Source organism: Lithobates pipiens, unplaced genomic scaffold (genome assembly GCF_037356315.1).
Source record: "Lithobates pipiens isolate NorthernLeopardFrog02 unplaced genomic scaffold, aLitPip1_a1.2 Scaffold_18, whole genome shotgun sequence".
Classification (NCBI taxonomy): Eukaryota; Metazoa; Chordata; class Amphibia; order Anura; family Ranidae; genus Lithobates; species Lithobates pipiens.
In genome coordinates this window covers 20895285-20915512 of record NW_027507758.1, presented here as the reverse complement: position 1 = coordinate 20915512, position 20228 = coordinate 20895285, and the positions used below count along the sequence as shown (strand labels likewise).

At 44.4% G+C, this 20228-nt stretch overlaps 1 protein-coding gene across 1 annotated transcript in view; it reads right to left on the bottom strand.

Moving 5' to 3' along the window:
- Positions 1-20228, bottom strand: part of CAPN11 (calpain 11) — a 71072-nt gene that overhangs the window by 31198 nt on the left and 19646 nt on the right. Inside the window, exons 2-3 of the mRNA XM_077485423.1 lie at positions 10119-10372; positions 9528-9597 (exon numbers count right to left, since the gene is read on the bottom strand). Of these exons, the coding sequence (XP_077341549.1) occupies positions 9528-9597; positions 10119-10364 (316 nt within the window). The 5' untranslated portion in view covers positions 10365-10372. The remainder of the gene's footprint in view (positions 1-9527; positions 9598-10118; positions 10373-20228) is intronic.

Sequence of the window (20228 nt, the reverse complement as noted above, 5' to 3'; positions counted from 1 at the left end):
GTCCTCAAGTTGTGCAGTTCTACAATTGCAGGGTATCCCATGCTCCCCATCCCTAGCCAAGTTACTGGTCCAATAAAAAACGCAAAATAAACTACTAGACTAATCTGAGCCAAAGGAAGAATGCTGAAAATGCTGAGTGCCTGGCTGCGTATGGGGACAGTGGGGGAAATGAGCCCAAATTACCAATGGCTCCTACTGTTATCTGTTATGCAAATGAGTTGATCTTCTAAAAGAGAAATCCCAAATTATTCATCGTCAGTGTCACTGTACTTCAAGGTTGCCGGCCATGTGTCCGAGTCCGAGCTCAACTCCTAACATTGCTTCCTTATGAAAGACATGAGGTCTCAAGCCAAGAGTTCACAAGTACAGGTGGTTTTTGGTGGGGAGGAGAATCACTACGGTTAAAAAATGCATAGCCCTACAGAACAGACAGTGCAAAGACCACATGGGCTTTACTGCTTAATTGCAGACAGGAAACAGGAACTTTATTCAGGGAAAAGACATACATCATACCATAGCCGCAGCTACAAACTTATAAACACTGCCATCTGCTGGTTGAAAAATATATCTCTACAAAGTACCAATGTACAACAGTTGTTGCACAAAATACAATTCTGTATTCCTATAATACATAGGCAGGATTTTTTCTCAGGAGAATAGGTGCAGGAACTTCTCCCTTCTGAATGACCCACCTCTGAGCCCCATGATTTGGTTCCACTCCCTATCCACCCCCCTGTACTGTACCTTTTAGAGAATACAGAACTAAGTATCACTTTGTGCTACTAAGTAATTTGTATGGAATATGATAGACCCCCCCCCCCCAAGCAATAGATTCCCTGCACCCAGCCCTCCCCATCTCTTCCCATTCCCCCTTACTCCTCATCTTTACCAGTGCCCTATGTCCACTTATCCATATACATCATGGTTTTCTTCAACTCTATCCAGAGTTGAACCTTTCTGCCTGACCCTCTTCTCTATCTCTACTACTTAGATATTCCATTTTATAAATGTAGTCTGTTCTCTCAACTATTCTTTTATTGTGCGTTTTTCTGGGACTAGCCATTTTTTTATTTATTTTTTAAGCATTATTCTCATTACTGCGTTCAATAGATATGGGATCATTGTTCTCTTATATATTTTTTTTGTACTACTTGTTCTATAGTAATCTCTTTATCGCCATAATTTCCTTTATATAGTATTGTACATCTTGCCAATATTCCGTTATATTTATACAGTCCCACCATATGTGAGCCGTGTTGCCTATCTGGCTACATCCTCTCCTCCAACATAATGGGGATTTTTCTTGTTGGAATCTATGGACTTTCTCAGGTGTTAGATACCATCTCGCTAAGCACTTATAATAAATTTCTATTGTTTTTATATCAGTTACATATTCATGTACCCCACCCTTATTTTAATTACCTGTTGCTCATCCATCTGTGCACCCAATTCCCCTTCCCCAATGAATGGAGATCTTCCCTATCCCGCAAGGTCTGCAAGTATCTTATAAATCTGAGAAATTCAGTGTTGTCTGTACACTACATATTTGTTCAATTGGGTTCAGGTACGCCATCTGTCCTAATTGGTGGAAGGAAGGAAGGAAGGAAGAAAGGAAGGAAGGAAGAAAGGAAGAAAGGAAGAAAGGAAGAAAGGAGGAAAGGAGGAAAGGAGGAAAGGAGGAAAGGAGGAAAGGAGGAAAGGAGGAAAGGAGGAAAGGAAGGAAAGGAAGGAAAGGAAGGAAAGGAAAGGAAAGGAAAGGAAAGGAAAGGAAAGGAAAGAAAGAACATATGGGGCTAAAGGGATAAACCATGCGAGTCGATTTGAAAATATTTTGTATACAATTGTTATAAAAAAATAAAATCGAATAAAGTTTATATATAAAAAAAATATATAATAATATAGATTTCCCGCACAACAATGGACCCCCCCACAACAAACTATCACCAGCAACAATAAAATAATAGACCCCCAGCACACCCGTGCATAAAATACATTCAGTGCTGGAACAGAGTAAGCTCCTCTGGTGCAGAGAGTGATGGGACTGGCTCAGTGTTCTCTGTACAGCACTGCAGTATATGTCAGAGCTATATAAATGTATAATAGTAATACAGGTAGTTTGTGACTCTACAGAGGAGAGGGGCAGCATTCAATTAAAGTGTAAGCTCCTGTGGTGCAGAGACTGATGTGATTGGCGCAGTGTTCTCTGTACAGCACTGTGGTATATGTCAACGCTATTCAGCGCTATATAAATGAATGAGAATAGTGGAGGACCATTCGAAGGTAAGATCTTCTGGTGCAGAGACTGATATGATTGGCTCAGTGTTCTCTGTGCATCACTGCGGTATATGTCAGAGCTGTATAAATGAATAATAATAATAATAATAATAATAGTGTGTGACTGTGGGGGGGGGGGCATTACATAGTAAGCTCCTCTGGTACAGATGCTGACCTAACTGGCTCAGTTTTATCTGTACAGCACTGCAGTGCATGTCAGAGCTATATAAAAGGTATAATAATGATGTAGCACCCTTTAGTTTGGGCAGGTAGCTCCTCACAAATTTACTTGCCAGGAGTAGATATTCTGGTTGATTGATAGCGATCTATTGAGTTCTCCCTAAGTTTGGCCTTGTTGCACTTTTTCTCTTCTACCACTAGGTGGCCGGGAACTTGGTGGTACCCATCAACCTATCCTTGATAAAACCAGTATCTGGTGAAATGTCGGATTTTGCATCACGACAGAGATGCTCCATGCATCATGGATGACTTGCCACGCCACGCTTGCGCAGTTGATTCATTGAAGCCAGCGGTAACCATCTGGGCTGAGGCAAGCGGATGGTGGCCCAGAGGACTCTTTAGCAATACAGTGCTGATGTCAACTGCTTACTGGAGCCCCACGGACCCTGCTCTAACATGGACATACAGGACGGCATACACAGCCCCTGGAATGGAGAATGACGATATACCCACTTGGACTGTAACCATATCGGTATGTATATGGTTGGGAGAGCAGACCTTTGGTCCTCCAATTGCCTCCTTTACCTTGCCCCTTGTATTTTGCCATACCTCAGCCTGTGTTGGCCTTCTTCACTATAGTGACATTTTGCTATTGCTATCCAACAGTGAGACTTTCAGTGAAAGCATTTAATTCAACCTTGGATTATTGTAGATTTGTGCCTTTGGACTGGCTACTTATTGTGGATGTTTTCCCCCAATCTACACTGGCAGCTCTACTTGGATACAACTTCAATCAAAGCTGTTCCTCTGGGACTAGTAATCTTACTCAACAAACTATCCTTTAACCAAGCTATCCCCTGAACAGGCATGGACTGGCCATCGGGACTACCGGGAGTTTCCCGGTGGGCCGACTGGCTTAGTGGGCCAGTTAGGTGCAGTCCAGGAGCTGCTCCTCTCTGACAGTGAGTGATTGCGATTCCACTCCTGTCAGGAGGAGCTGCTTCAGTCACTTGCTGTAGAGAGCATTAGGCGTTATGCTCCCTCCAGCCTGCAGGGGGAGATGGACAGCTGGCAGACTTTCCTTCCTCTCTCCCCTTATCACTTGTTATCACATGAATGGAGAGAGCAGCAAAAAGCTGCCTTCAAAACTGTGAGTACATGTGGGAGGGGGAGGAGAGGGAGGACACTCTGATGTGAAGGGGGCTGCTGATGGGGACTCTCTGATGTGAAGGGGGCTGCTGATGGGGACTCTCTGATGTGAAGGGGGCTGCTGATGGGGACTCTCTGATGTGAAGGGGGCTGCTGATGGGGACTCTCTGATGTGAAGGGGGCTGCTGATGGGGACTCTCTGATGTGAAGGGGGCTGCGGTTGTGGGCACTCAAAATTAAAGTGGGCCGGTCATGATGAAGTCCAGGGCCACATTTTTGTCCCAGTCCAGCCCTGCCCCTGAAGGAGGTTTATCTAACTAAACTTAGTGAAAGGATGGACTTTTTCTCCTATGGAGCACGCCACCAGGTTCTCTAGTCTAGTCCAGTAAACACTATTTACTTAAATTAGCAATCTGCTTGGGTTATATGTGTGCGCATGCATGGTGGAAGCGTGAAGCAGCTGCTCTTAGACAACGCTGTCTAATTTTAATATGATCTTGGTGTTGGTGATGGGTACCTGCTCTTGGCCTCTTTTTGTATTAAACAAATTTTTGTAATAAAACTATCCCTCATTAAGCAGCTTGGTCCGCCTGTGTCTCTTCTCAGTGGGACTCTTTCCCCCTGCAATCCCCTCTTTGTATATCTATTGTATCTAGGCACAGAGACCACACCATATACTGGTGAGTCTGCAATTTTAGGGACACCACATGGGCATTTTTGATTATTACCCAGTGTGGCGGTAACAAATAGTGAGTGTTGATCTTCAATAAACGTGATCTTTAACTTGGTGGTACTAGATATGAGAAGGGCAACCCGAGGTCAGGTTATGAGTATATGGGGTATCTCAGCCAATGGACAGGGGTTTCTTGAATCCCTTGGCCTGCTGGGAGAACCTATATATTCGGGTGAGATCAGGTGATCTATGTTCTGTGCCACCTGGACGGCCGTCTCGGAGGACGTGTGTCATATGCCCTGGTCTGCTAGGCCGGAGATTGGGCCTATCCCAGGAGCATCTGACTGCCAGGCTGTGTGACGGCGTGTCCAGAAGTAAGGAGAGCAGCGCAGGGTTGAGATTGTGGCTTGCAGTCCAACCAGGAGTGACGGCCCAGAGAACCTGTCATGGTCGGAGGTAGAGGGGACCATAGTGAGTAACTGAAGCAAGTATCGGAACCATAATCTCACCGAACGGGCACGGTGGAGAATCAGGAAACTTCAAGTCCGGGACCCAACCAGCAGGAGACATTTGCAGAGCAGCCTTCTGAGTCAAGCCAAGGACCAAGCTGGTTAGCAGGGGTGAAGCTTGAGAAGTATCTGGAGTGCCAAGCTAGGAACCCAGCAGAGAAGCGTGGGTGACGCTTGAGGGCGATACCACCGCAACGCTTGGATGAGCTCAAGGGATTCAAAGTCAGTGAATCAGAGGGTCTAGTTCAGACTCTCTCAACCTTTTCAACACAGAGGAACCCTTGAAAAAAAAAACCTTCAGTCTCAGGGAACCCCTGTTAAAAATGGCTATATCTACAACTCATGATATATTGGTTTAATGGTTAGTGGAAGAATGCTCCTTACATCTATGGTCTTGGGGAAGAATGTCCCCCCTACAGATAGCTAAAAAGATCATTGGTGTCACCGGGAACTTATCGGAGAGGGAAAAATTGGTCATTGCTCAAGGAACCCCTAGCAACCATTGGAGGAACCCTTGTTGAGAAACCCTGGTCTATTGAGAGACCAGGAGCTCAGTATTGAAGAACTACAAGAGGCAGTTGTAGTGGAGCTGAAGGAACTGTCACGTTTGAGTTGGGAACTGTTAAAGACTGTTACCATAGGAGACAGCATTCCTACAAGTGCAGATGTGGTGCCTTGCTAGGGTCTTTTCTGCACAGCAATTCTCTTATTGAAGTCTCTGTGTCTGCCAATTGAATTTGCATCTAAGCCCTTGTACACACGGTCGGAGATTCCGTCAGAATGTGTCCTATCGGAGCGTTTTGTCGGATATTCCGACTGTGTGTGGTCTGCATCGGACTGTTTCCGTCTGAATATCCGTCGGACCAAATTTTCCAACTTGCCGGAAATATTTTCCGACAAAATGCTCCGATGGGACATACTCCGATCATGTGTAGAGAATTCCGATCGGACAAAGTGCCACGCATGCTCAGATCAAATTCCTACATCAAAGCTATTGGCTACTAGCCTGAACGTAGTCCCGTCGTAACAAAATAACGTCATCCCGTTCTGAACGATCGGATTTTCCGACAACTTTGTCCGACCGTGTGTATGCAACAGTTTCGGACAAGATCCGACGGATTTGGTTGTCGGAATCTCTGATCGTGTGTACAAGGGCTAAGGGTGTCCTGATCCTAAGCCTCTTTCCCCCCAAAAATAAAAAAAGGACTGTTAAGAGAAATAAAACCTCTTTTACATCCAAGAAGTGTCTGGCGCCCAATGACTTTGTCCACCTTGCACCCACTATGCCTCACAACCCGCCACATACAGAAGGATATCAGCTATCTTTGGCTTGGAAAGTTCTCATTAGACTGGACAAGGCCAGAGACCTTGCTACAATAATAATAAAGGACTGTCAGGGGACATTAGAATGTAAGCTCCTCCGGTGCAGAGACTGATATAAAAGGGTTAAATGTTCTCTGTTATATCATCACAGTACACTTCAATACTGTATAAGTAAATAAATAACAAATCCATGTATCAAGCCTCCCTAGATTGCCCCTGGCCTGTCATACTCCCTCTCCCCCTGTAGGGGTCATACAACAGCAACTTTATCATTCTTCATGTCCGCCAACATATTTTAATGTGATATTTAATTTGCAAATGTATTCAGTGAGTCAGCACTTTGCATGTATCCGATGAAGTATAAATGTGTATTTTATAGTTCGGCACTGGAGAGGAAAAGATAAGAGATGTCAGTAGGTCAGCCAGTCCGCATCCACACAAAAGTGCCGGTGTTCTGCCATATAGTGTCCTGGCATCGGATACTGTCCGCCCCGTACTGTGCATGCGCAGCACGGAGCAGAGGAAGCTTTGGAAAATCGCACAGCGAGTCGAGGTGGTAGCCCCACCATCCAAGTGGACATAGGGCTGGCGATATTAGAGGGCCCCTCCTGGGCTTGCTTCGTTTGCTACGCTTCAGGCACGGCCTCGCTACGCTCGGCTCTTTTATATTCCAACTCTATGTCTACTTGGATGGTGGGGCTAGAACCTGGACTCACGGCGCAAGCGCCGTTCATCTTCGGCTATTTTTGGAATCTGTGTGTGCCGTTTACTGCGCATGCACAGTACACAGCGGACACTATCCGATGGGGGACTCTATATGATAGGACACCAGCATCGGCTTGGGGTGTAGCAACTCATAAATTACCATTTGGTGGCTCTGTTTATACGCAAAATATATATATATACACACACATATATACATATACACACACACACACACACACACACACACACACACATATTATATATATATATATATATATATATATATATATACACACACACACACACACACACACACATATATATACACACACACACTATATTATATAAATTTTTTTATTTATATATTCTATCTCTCGAAAGATATACACACACTATATTACACACACACACACACATATATATACACACACACACACACACACACACACACACACTATATTATATAAATTTTTTTATTTATATATTCTATCTCTCGAAAGATATACACACACTATATTACACACACACACACACAAACTTTAATAGCACCCCAGTCTTAGCCCATAGGGTTCAATATTGAGTTGGCCCGCCCTTTGCTGCTATAAAAGCTTAAACTCTTCTTGAAAGGCCGTCCAAAAGGTTTAGGAGATGTGTCTATGGGAATGTTTGACCATTCTTCCAGAAGTGCATTTGTGGGGTCAGGCACTGATGTTGGGGGAGATGGCCTGGCTCACATTCCCCCTCTCGAATTCATCCCAAAGGTGTTCTATCCAGTTGAGGTCAGGACTCTGTGCAGGCCAGTCAAGTCCCTCCACCCCAAACTCGCTCATCCATGTCTTTATGGACCTTGCATCATAATCCCCCCTCCACCAAATGGATTTGGACCAGTGCACAAAGCAAGGTCCATAAAGACATGGATGAGCGAGTTTGGGGTGGAGGGACTTGACTGGCCTGCACAGAGTCCTGACCTCAACCCGATAGAACACCTTTGGGATGAATTAGAGCGGAGACTGCGAGGCCAGGTCTTCTTGTCCAACATCAGTGCCTGACCTCACAAATGCTCTTCTGGAAGAATGTATATGGGTCTTCAAAAAGTTTCCACACTTATTTTTATTTATTAGAGTTAAAGAAAGCGTGAAAAAACAAAACACACACACACACACACACACACTTCCATTCACACAGGATAAAAAAGTCTGGCGGTTAGGGGGTTAAGGATTATGGACAATCCCTGTCACTATAATTAGTAGCGGCCTCTAATCCGGGACCACACTCTCCGCCAGAACCAGGACAGAGCTGACAGCACATGCTGGAGAGATCAGGAGGGGAAACCCAAATGTACAACTTGGGGGAGGGGGGGGGGGGTAAATTTGGTCACTGATCACCCCAAATATCCCAGGGTGGCCCTCACCCATTCACTTGCATGGTCTGCATTTTGTAGAAATATTGCCTGCCGGATGCGACAGGTTTTGCTGCAAAGCATTGTGGCCGTGGCAATGTATACCACCCTAAAGCACAGTTTAATTGGGGCGGTAAGGGGAATAGTAAAAACGCAGATCAGCCGACTATTTTAACCAACTGCTTGGCCTCCCATGTGAACAAGGCCTAAAAGTTTCCTGTAGCATATTGCTAGTCTTGGGTACAAGTAATGCTAAAACAAGATCTCTCCATTAGGGATGAGGACTGATTTGCTGCCCTGCCAGAATTTTCACCATGGCTGTAATGTATGCTGTGCTCCTAGGAAGATACCCTGTGGCCTTCAATTATATTGAAGAGAATGGTGAATGAGCACAGAGACCCGGGGCCTGCCGGGGCAGCAAGGCCCGGGGCAGCGAGACACGGGGCCTGCTGGATAGGGTTGCCACCTGTCAAGGATTCACCCGGACAGTTTGGGTTTGGATTTATGCATCCAGGTTTCAGACTGCCTGAAACCCGGACCCATGATTCAGACCAGATTATGGCTTCCCAGCAGGGTTGCAGTTTTCTAAGGTGAGAGTGTCTGTTACACTCTATTTGCACACTGCACAAAGCCAGCAACAACCTAGCAACCCCCTCAAAACACACACAGACGGGAGAGGAGAGAGGGCTTGATCTACACCTCTTCCTCCCGCCTCTACCCCTCTGTGTCTGCCCACACTCCAAGCCCCAGCGCTGTGCCTTAGAAAAGAAAACATGGGGGCTGGAAATTCGAAGTCCAGCAACCTCAGATACATCTGAATGAGAGGTGCTGACTACCAAGGGGTGAGTGAGCTCACCATCCATCCCCATCTGTGACTGAAGTCTCCCCCCCCCTTCTCTCTCCTGCCTCTGAGTGAGTACACTAAGGTAAATCAGGGTTCTCAGAGCACCCCTTACATCAGAGTCCTCTCTGTACACCAGAGTTCTCAGGGTTCCCCATTAAATTAGGGTTCCCAGAGCATCCCTTATGTTAGAGTCTCCAGAGTTCTCCTTTACATCAGAGTCTGCAAAGTACCCTCTTACAGTGAAAGGGAACCCTGCAAGTTGCTGTGTGCCACTAAAGTGCTTGGGTTCGACTTGAAGAAAAAGGTGGCAACCCGCCTGCTGGAGCAGGCGAGACCTGGGGCCTGCTGGAGCAGGACACCCCATAGTTGGACTTGGTCTTTAAGTCTGTTGACTCACGTGTACCAGGAAATGTCCCCCCCCCCCCCCCACACACACAAAATATTGGAGGGTAAATGGCGCACTTTACTTACCCAGTGCCCCTTGGCAGATATCAGTCCTGGTGGCTCCGCCTACAATGAACTGCGGGTCACCGACGATTTCCTGGAGAGAGATAAAATTATAACAGGTCACCTGTTTATCACCGAAGTCTTGAAAAAAATCCCAAGCCAAAATCTTTACTTCTTTTGGATGGAGCAAGGAAGGGTTAAAATCCCTGTAAGGTTTTTTTTTTTTTCTTTGTAACGTGCCCACTTCAAGAGATTTCCTTTCACTTCCTAACCAGGAGGCACAACAGACCGTGAGCGTAAATCCCCTCTTAGACAGGCATGAGCAGAAGCCGGTGTCCCCATTGCAAGATTTCTCTTCATCTACCTATTTGGTGATCACGGTAAAAATTTGGACTTCCTGTCACCTTATGTCCCCCATAACAATCTCCATAACCAATAGGGTGAATCTCCCCCAATTAGCTCACAGACCGCAATAAAAACCTGACAGGGCTCCACATTATTCAAACCTACAAAAATATTGGGGGCTTGTCCGGGATGCGCCCCCTGACTACACACTGTGGGTCTGTAGATTCCGCTTCTTTCTTAGAAAGTTGGAGTGTAGAGAGCGTCGCTCACCCCAGGACGCTTCCACCGCACTCCCTGCACTTTGCTGGAGCCGGGTCCCAGTTCTTTGAAGCCCAGGGAAGAGGTGGCGGTGGGGAAGTGAGGGTCCTCAAATAGCGTTCCACTCTCCAGGCAGGACTGCCGCAGGCTCTCATAATCCTGTTTGAGGTATTTCACAGCATTCTCATGTGACCCCACCCCATCTGCCTTCAACCGATCGATCTTCAGCTTCGACGCAATTCCGCCAAATGGCATCATCTTCTTATCTGAAAGAGAACAGCGAGGGGGTGAATACACATGAAGCAGAAGTGGGCACCATGGCACAACAAGAACATACAGCCAATATCACATGTATCTATGTCAGAACTCAGAAATAAAGAACTCCCATAACTGAAAACCACAAAACATTTCTTAGGAACGGAGTGAAGGGACAAGGTGATAAACTTATTTCTCCAGAAATTATTTCTACTTTCTAATTCTTATTTCCCCGAGTTCACCAACATTAGCAGGTTCCTAAAGAACAGCCTCTCTCACCCTTCTTCACATGGAGGAACCCTTGAGACAACGTTCAGCTCTCAGGAAACTCCTCATAATAGTTACTCACCACCCAGATCAAAATTAAATTAGTGTAGAGGTCAGTGGGAAGAATGTTCCTTACATTGGTGATCAGTGAGAAGAATGTTCCTTACATTGGTGATCAGTGAGAAGAATGTTCCTTACATTGGTGATCAGTGAGAAGAATGTTCCTTACATTGGTGATCAGTGAGAAGAATGTTCCTTACATTGGGGATCAGTGGGAAGAATGTTCCTTACATTGGTGATCAGTGAGAAGAATGTTCCTTACATTGGTGATCAGTGAGAAGAATGTTCCTTACATTGGTGATCAGTGAGAAGAATGTTCCTTACATTGGTGATCAGTGGGAAGAATGCTCCTTACATTGGTGATCAGTGAGAAGAACATTCCTTACATTGGTGATCAGTGAGAAGAATGTTCATTACATTGGTGATCAGTGAGAAGAATGCTCCTTACATTGGTGATCAGTGGGAAGAATGTTCCTTACATTGGTGATCAGTGGGAAGAATGTTCCTTACATTGGTGATCAGTGAGAAGAATGTTCCTTACATTGGTGATCAGTGGGAAGAATGTTCCTTACATTGGTGATCAGTGGGAAGAATGTTCCTTACATTGGTGATCAGTGAGAAGAATGTTCCTTACATTGGTGGTCAGTGGGAAGAATGTTCCTTACATTGGTGATCAGTGAGAAGAATGTTCCTTACATTGGTGATCAGTGGGAAGAATGCTCCTTACATTGGTGATCAGTGGGAAGAATGTTCCTTACATTGGTGATCAGTGGGAAGAATGTTCCTTACATTGGTGATCAGTGAGAAGAATGTTCCTTACATTGGTGATCAGTGAGAAGAATGTTCCTTACATTGGTGATCAGTGGGAAGAATGTTCCTTACATTGATGATCAGTGAGAAGAATGTTCCTTACATTGGTGATCAGTGAGAAGAATGTTCCTTACATTGGTGATCAGTGAGAAGAATGTTCCTTACATTGGTGATCAGTGAGAAGAATGTTCCTTACATTGGTGATCAGTGAGAAGAATGTTCCTTACATTGGTGATCAGTGGGAAGAATGTTCCTTACATTGGTGATCAGTGAGAAGAATGTTCCTTACATTGGTGATCAGTGGGAAGAATGTTCCTTACATTGATGATCAGTGAGAAGAATGTTCCTTACATTGGTGATCAGTGAGAAGAATGTTCCTTACATTGGTGATCAGTGAGAAGAATGTTCCTTACATTGGTGATCAGTGAGAAGAATGTTCCTTACATTGGTGATCAGTGAGAAGAATGTTCCTTACATTGGTGATCAGTGAGAAGAATGTTCCTGACATTGGTGATCAGTGAGAAGAATGTTCCTTACAGTGACTTGCAAAAGTATCCCCCCCCCCCCCCGGCATTTTTCATGTTTTGTTGCCTCACAACCTGGAATTAACATGGATTGTTTGAGGATTTGCATCATTTAATTTACAGAACTTGCCCACAACTTTGATGATTTTTTTTTTATTGTGAGGCAAACAAATAGGACAAAATAACAGAAAAAGTCAATGTGCATAACTATTCACCCCCTGAAGTCAATACTTTGTAGAGCCAACTTTTGCGGCTATCACAGCTCCAAATCTCTTTGGATAGGTCTCTATGAACTTGCCACTGGATATTTTTGCCCATTCCTCCTTGCAAAACTGCTCCAGCTCCTTCAAGTTGGATGGTTTGCACTTGTGAACAGTAATCTTTTAAGTCTTACCACAGATTTTCTATTGGATTGAGGTCTGGGCTTTGACTAGGCCATTCCAACACATTTACATGTTTCCCCTTAAGCCACTCAACTTGACTCAAGTGTTGCTTTAGCAGTGTGTTTGGGGTCTTTGTCCTGCTGGAAGGTGAACCTCCGTCCTAACCTCAAATCACACACAGAGTGCTGCAGGTTTTGCTCAAAAATATCCCCGTATTTAGCACCATCCATCTTTCCCTCAACTCTGATCAGTTTACTAGTCCTGACTGCTGAAAAACATCCCCACAGCATGATGCTGCCACCACCACAGCAAGGTTTACATCTGCCAGAGCCGGTGTTCCGTCAGATTAGGCGACCTGTCAGATCTGGTAACGCAAGTGACATTACCAGCAAAAATTGCTTACTGCGCAATGCACTCCAGCATGGCCGCTATGCGTTCCAATGGGTTTTTCTATTCTGACAGAACATGAAGGCGGCAGCAGACATCTTGTTACACCCAGATATTGTTGTATCCAGGCAAGTCTGGAATTTCACACTTTTAGCAGAGGCATCTGGCACAGTGGTATAGTGGTTAGCACTTTCGCCTAACAGCAAAAGGGTCGCTGGTTCAAAGCCCAACCACGATATTACCTGCCTCCCTGTTGATCTGTTGTATTGTTTGGTAGATAACCTGTTTATAAGTTGTATTTCTCAAGCTGGGGAATGCCCAAGGGCTCCGTTTTGTAACTTTATTTCTTTGGAAATGCCACTAAAGAGAATAAAAAAAAAAAAAAAAAAAAAAAAGAAAATAAAAATAAAAAAGGAAATAAACGCAGAAGGTAGCGATTTTTTTGGCTGTGAAACAAGCGCTATTGCACGCATTCCCGCTCCGCATCTGGTGTTAGCGGGCCCTAAAAAGTTACAACCAGATTTCAGAAGTAGATACATAATGTAGAAGATACAAAGGTAACAAAGTGCAACAGTCATCTGTGATTACACATCCAGTATCTTTGTATCTCAGTAGGATTATTGTTACTCTGTATCACCCTGTTTGATTGGACACCCTATATGACCAATCACGGGGTGTGACACCAATGCTTGGATACAGTCCAGATCATGTCCGATGGGGGATAAATGATATTTATATTTGCTGATCACATCCCAGAACAGGCATTTCTCTAGAAACCATTATAACGCACAACGAGCGCCAACACGCTTCTCTTCTACAGAATAGGATTTGCATATACTATACACACACACACACACACACACACACACACACACACACGCACAACATCCTATGAAGAGGATGACACAGCACCGCAGAGCATGTGGGGAAATATAAAAGACGCAGCAGACTCACCCCCCAACTCTCCCCTCCCCCACTCCCATAGCTTGGCCCTGAGTCAGCCCTGGTCCTGGGCCAAGTCCCATCCCTGTGCGAGTGGAGAAAGAATTCCAACTCATTCAGTGACACCGTCCTGGCCTAAGAGAACATAGAATATCTGCAGTATACAACCAACAACCTCAGATCTGTCCACAGAGACAGGCAGGCAGCACCTCCACTACAAGTACCAGCATTATTAGTATACTTCAACGCCTTTCTCTTCATTACACTCCATGGCGGGGCCTTTTAAAAAAACATTGGGACTAAAAAAGTAGGGTCCAGGGAGATCCCAGAAGACAGCATAGTCACCCTATAGACCTGCCTCTCTCAGCCTTGAAATAATTTTCAGGTCCTTGGAGAACCTGCTAAAATGGATTAGATCTACAGCTCAGGGTACATTGGGGCAGATAGTTTTCTTACCAACCCTCCCACAAAATGATTTTTAACAATATTCTTGAATAAATAAGTGCAGAAAAGAATGACTTGCAGTAAAGAATTGTGGTGTCCTTGAATATAAAGCAGCTAGTGTAGAAGCAACCCCTTACAGAGGCGTTTAATGGAAAATTGGATTGGGGGGGCGAGTGTAGGTGGGAGAGCTGTCTTCCATTGCTCACTGCTCAGGGAATCTCTACCAACCTCAGGAAGAACCCTAGATTTTCACAGAACCTCCTTGGTTAAGAAACACCAGGCTAAAGTATCAGGTTTACATTCCCCCAAGGCAGACAGTAAAAATTGTGATGTCCTCTAACGTTTGAGGTCAGTGTACAAGTGACCCCATACAGTAGAGTTTAGCGGAAATGTGCCCACTTGCATTGGTGTACTCGGGGCCGACCCGAGGTCCGTCTCGACATTTAGCGGAAATGTGCCCACTTGCATTGGTGGTCACTCAGTGTTGGTGGGAGATCAATCCACCATTGCTCAAGGAACCCCTAATAACCTCAGGAGGAATCCTGGTGTTCCACGGAACCCTGGTTGAGAAACATTGGACTCAACTATCAGGTTTAGGCGATCTCAAGGTAGACAATAAAAACTGTGATGTCTTCCAACATTTGTGGTCAGTATAGAAGTGACAACTTACATTGATGTTTAGTGGAAAATTGCCCCTTTGGATTGGTGGTCAATGTAGGTACAAGATCAATCCGCCATTGCTCAAGGAACTCCTATCAACTTCAAGAGGAACCCTTGTCAAGAAAAACTGGGTTAAAGTATCAGGTTTAGAATCCAAGGCAGACAGTAAAAATTGCCGTGTGCTCCAAAATTTGTGGCGATTTTAGACATGACCCTTTACATTGGGGATTAGTGGAAAACTGCCCTCTCGCATTGGTGGTCACCATAGGTAGGAGGAGATCAACCCACCATTGCTCACTGTTCAAGGAGCGCCCAGCAACCTCAAGAGGAACATTAGTGTTCCATGGAATCCTGGTTGAACTAATGTTCTTGACACACAGTTCTAGTTCTTCTTTTTAATACAAGAGGACACAGAGAAACTACCAAGCCAACATGGGAGTGATGCTACCACATTAGATCGGATAGCTCACAAATGGAACAACACTAAGGCCCTCGTGCCCAACCTGTGTCCCGAGGGCCACATGCAACCCTTTGGTATATGTGTGGCTCTCAGACCTGTAGTGGGAACAGTGATTAGGATAACAGCATAGCCTCATGTAACACGTTCCTTGGTTTTGTATTCTCTTCTTTAGAATATCCCCAGCCAACAATGTATCCTGTCCACGCCTTCAAACCTAATGCCACGTACACACGACCGGACTTCGACAGCAAAGGTCCGACGGAACGAGTCAGTCAGACAATTCGATCGTGTGTGGACTCCATCGGACCTTTGCTTGCCAAAAATCCGGCGGACTTTAGAAATAGAACATGTTTTAAATTTTTCCACCGAAACTTCGCCGGACAGAGAAATCAGTTCGTCTGTATGCTAGTCCGACGGACAAAAAGCGACGCTAGGGCAGCTATTGGCTGCTGGCTATGAACTTCCTTATTCTAGTCCAGTCGTACGTCATCACGTTCGAATCCATTGGACTTTGGTGTGATTGTGTGTGGCCAAGTCCGTTCACTCGGAAAGTCCATCGGAACTCCGCCGAAAGTCCGTTTCAAAGACCGTCGGACCTAGTCCCTCAAAGTCCAGTCGGGTGTACGCGGCATTAATTTCCCCCATTAGGTCTGCAGTCTCGGACAGTCCTCTCAAGCATTACATATATTGAACATTACGTCCGGCTTCTTCAATGATGTTAGGCATCGCATTTGAGGCCCCCTTTAGCTCATAAGTTGACAACCACTGCTTTTTGCTTTAAGTTCTATAAAAACAGGCTATATTCATCAAAGAAATAAACCGAGAGTTTAAATGCTGAACTCCAGTCAGCCATGAAACTATTTTTCTTTATTGACTTTGCACTGAAGTTAGTTAGGTAGTCCGATATTAGCGGTCAGGGAAGAACTCCCTGCAGCGCGTTGTCTGGTGTCTACTACGGCGTTTACTGGGATACTGACCAAGGTTGGGAGTACCATTAATGGGGGAGGCCAGGTCACCTGATATTATTATTACATAACAATTACCCCAGATTATTCTTTCCAAATTATACATTCCCACGCTCTCCCGTACACTCCCCGCACACAGCGTGAAATAAGCAAACAGCACAGGAGTATCACCTTCCTATTCTATAATCCACACAGGATTTAAGGTTGTATTGATATGCTTTGTCACTTTACACGCACAGTTTACTATGCCGGGTGTGGAGCTTATTATTGACATACGAATTCTCAGTAATGGTGTGATCCCAGCATTCAACGCTGCCTGGAAAGTCTAGAGATGAAACAACTAATCGATTATGAAATTAATTGATTACTATTTTCATAATTGATTAATCGGCCAGTAACAAAATGGGGTTAAAGTTAATGAGTGATGATATTTACTAGATTGGCCCTTTAATAGTATTTCTCCCCTCTAATAGTATATACATTATATCTCTCCTATAATAGTATATACACTATATATCCCCTCTAATAGTATATGCAGTATATATCCCCTCTAATAGTATATACAGTATATAGCCTCTAATAGTATATACAGTATAGCTCTTCTAATAGTACCAGTATCTCTCTCCTCTAATAGTATATATCCCCTCCAATAGTATATGCAGTATATATCCCCTCCAATAGTATATACAGTATATATCCCCTCCAATAGTATATATCCCCTCCAATAGTATATACAGTATATATCCCCTCAATAGTATATACAGTATCTCTCTCCAATAGTATATGCAGTATATATCCCCTCTAATAGTACCAGTATATACATTATCTCTCTCCTCCAATAGTATATACAGTATATAGCCTCTAATAGTATATCTCTTCTAATAGTATCAGTATATACAGTATCTCTCTCCTCCAATAGTATATATATATATATATATATATATATATATACACACACACATACACAGTATATCTCTTCTGTCTGTTATTCTCAGAGTGGATTAGATATTTTACTCCCTAACCATATAGTTGGTTATATATATATATATATATATATATATATATATATATATATATATATATATATATATATATATATATATATATATATATATATATATATATATATATATGTTATATTTACTACTGCATAGAGATATTTAAGAATAAATTGCTTTTAAAACTTTACATATTAACTAAATTATACACCACACTTTTTTTTAAGGTCATTAACCGATTAATCAAAACAACAAAATCGGCCAACTAATCGATTATGAAAATAATCATATTTGCAGCCCTAGTAAAGTCGAATGCCCCATACACACGGTCGGAAATTCCGACAGAAAAATTCAGATCGGATTACGTTGTCGGAAAATCCGATTGTGTGTGGGCTCTAGCGGACTTTTTCTGTCAGAATTTCCGACGGAAAAAGTTTGAGAGCTGGATCTAAAATTTTCCGACAACAAAATCCGATCTGACTTTTTCTGATCATGTGTAGAGAATTCCAAACGCACAAAGTGCCACGCATGCTCAGAAAAAAAGATTTGGAGACAAAAGCTATTGGCCTCTATGTAGTCCTGTCGTACGTGTATAACGTCACCTCGTTCAGAACGATCGGATTTTCTGACAACTTTGTGATAAAAAAATAAATAAATAAATAAATAAAAATAAAAATCAGACTGATTGTGTGGTCGGAATGTCGGACCGTGTGTATGGGGCATTACGTGTTTTTGGCAAAAAGACATAATACTGTGGAGAAAATCAAACCGTAAACTGTCTGAAATCCAACCGATTTTTGTTTTGTCTGAAGCGTCCCTGCTCCTCAATTCCTTGTTTCACTCTATGAGAAACGAAATCTCCCCAACAAGGGACAAACCTAAAGGACGTTCTCTGCCTCCCTCAGTCAACAAGGTCACCCAGCAATTAAACAAATGTTTGATTAGAGTTCTGCCTTGATTAGGCCAAGTTTACATCTAAACATGTGTGGTTACAGCTCCTTGAAAAAGTATTCATACCCCTTGAAAATTTTCCACATTTTGTGATGTTACAACCAAAGACGTAAATTTATTTTATTGGGATTTTATGTGATAGACCAACACAAAGTGCCACATAATTGTGAAGTGGAAGGAAAATGATAAATCGTTTTCCAAATTTTTTACAAATTAAATATGTGAAAAGTGTGGCATGCATTTGTATTACAGAACTATAGTGTACTATAGTAGCCAGGCACATAGTCAGTGTCGCTCTTCTGGCTCAGTGATTAGTCTAGCGCTAGGTATACTTTCTCTGATGCTTTTGTAGGCAGGTGGCGCTGACCCGCATCACCATCGGGGGGGGGGGGGGGGGGGGGGGGGGGGGAGAGAAAGTCAAAAAGGAAAATAGTTCTTCCATGGGCAAGCTATCTGACTGGATGCTGCCACCCCATGTGGCTCCAGTAGCCATTTTGGATCATGCAGAGCCTAGTTAAAGGGGAAGTAAACCCTGATGAGTTTACTTCCTCTTTCATTCCCTGCAAGGCAAAGCATAATGGACTACTATGCATCACATAGTAGTCCATTATGTGTCACTTACCTGACACAGGAGCCAGCGAAGTCACCGCTGTCCCCTGTAGTCCGCCGCATCCATCTTCTTGGTGGGTCTCCGTGGGTCTCGCTGCTCCGGCGCTGTGATTTGCCGGAGCAGCGATGACGTCACTCCCGCGCATGCGCACGGGAGCCGAGACGCGTGGCATCGTCGTCATCGAAGATGCCCTGCTCAGTGCGCCTGCGAGCCGCTGTCTACGGCGCATGCACCGTAGATAGCGGTGCCCGTCTTCGGGCAAATATCTCCTAAACCGTATAGGTTTGTTAGATATTTCTTGGACCTACAGGTAAGCCTTAATCTAGGCCTACCTGTAGGTCAAAGTGGTTTGTAAGGGTTTACAACCACTTTAATGCCCTGGTTCCCAGTCTTGGCACACAATTTGCATGTAAGGTACAATGAGTACCCTCTGGGCGAGGTTCAAGAGGAGTAGGGAAAGGATAGGGACATGCCATCCTTCTGCAGACCTCCCTAGTTGGGTTCAGACTGGCCAGGCGGCATTCCGCCCATCAAGACAGATGCTGTTGGCACATCTGAGAGCTGCTCTGCTATACATTGCTGCTACATGCTGTGAAGGTTCCCAGTCGAGCGCCCCCCACTGGTGGGTTTGTTGTGAATGCTGCATGAATAGAAGTTCTGTTCTTTGTGTTTACTGCTTCTGCCCCACGCTGCACCTCCCCACACCTTTTTGAAGTTGAACTTGGATAGGTGCATGGTATTGGTGGGACACTCCTGTAGGACAAAGTAACAACTTGAGGACACCTCTCACTACCTCAAACTTCCTAGCACAATAATTGCAGCAGCAAATGCCACTACAAAGGGACACCAAAAAGGAAGGTCCACTTTTAAAGCACACGCTGACACCGATTCCAGAGGGATAGCAGCAGCAGCACACAGTCACCGGGATCTCACATACCACTCCATACTCACAAAATGTCCTTGGATATTTGGATGCCTCCTTCCGATATCAGCCAGACATGTCTTCCATAACTCTGAAAAACAAGATCCTCATGTACAGTGCTGGGACAAGGTCACTAAGATCCCAGGGCGAACATGCCAAACTGTACCCCCCCCATAAAAAAAAAAAAAAAAAAAAAAATGTATTAGCATTATGTGTCAGCAAAAATCCTCCCCCCTCACCTCACTTGATACTGCAGTGCCCAGGGCAGCCGCCCCTCCTGCCCACCCCTTGTCCTAGCCCTGCCCAAGTACAAATCCCTCAACCAGCTTCAGCAGATTTCAGTAGAATAGGCACCAATACTGGGCACCCTCCCTGGGCATTAGCTGGGACCACATAAATATTCAGGCTGCTTATCCGACTCTCCCACTAAAGTCCAGAACTCTGCAGAAGGCAGGGGAAGCAGTCAAACCTGCAACCAGTGAGA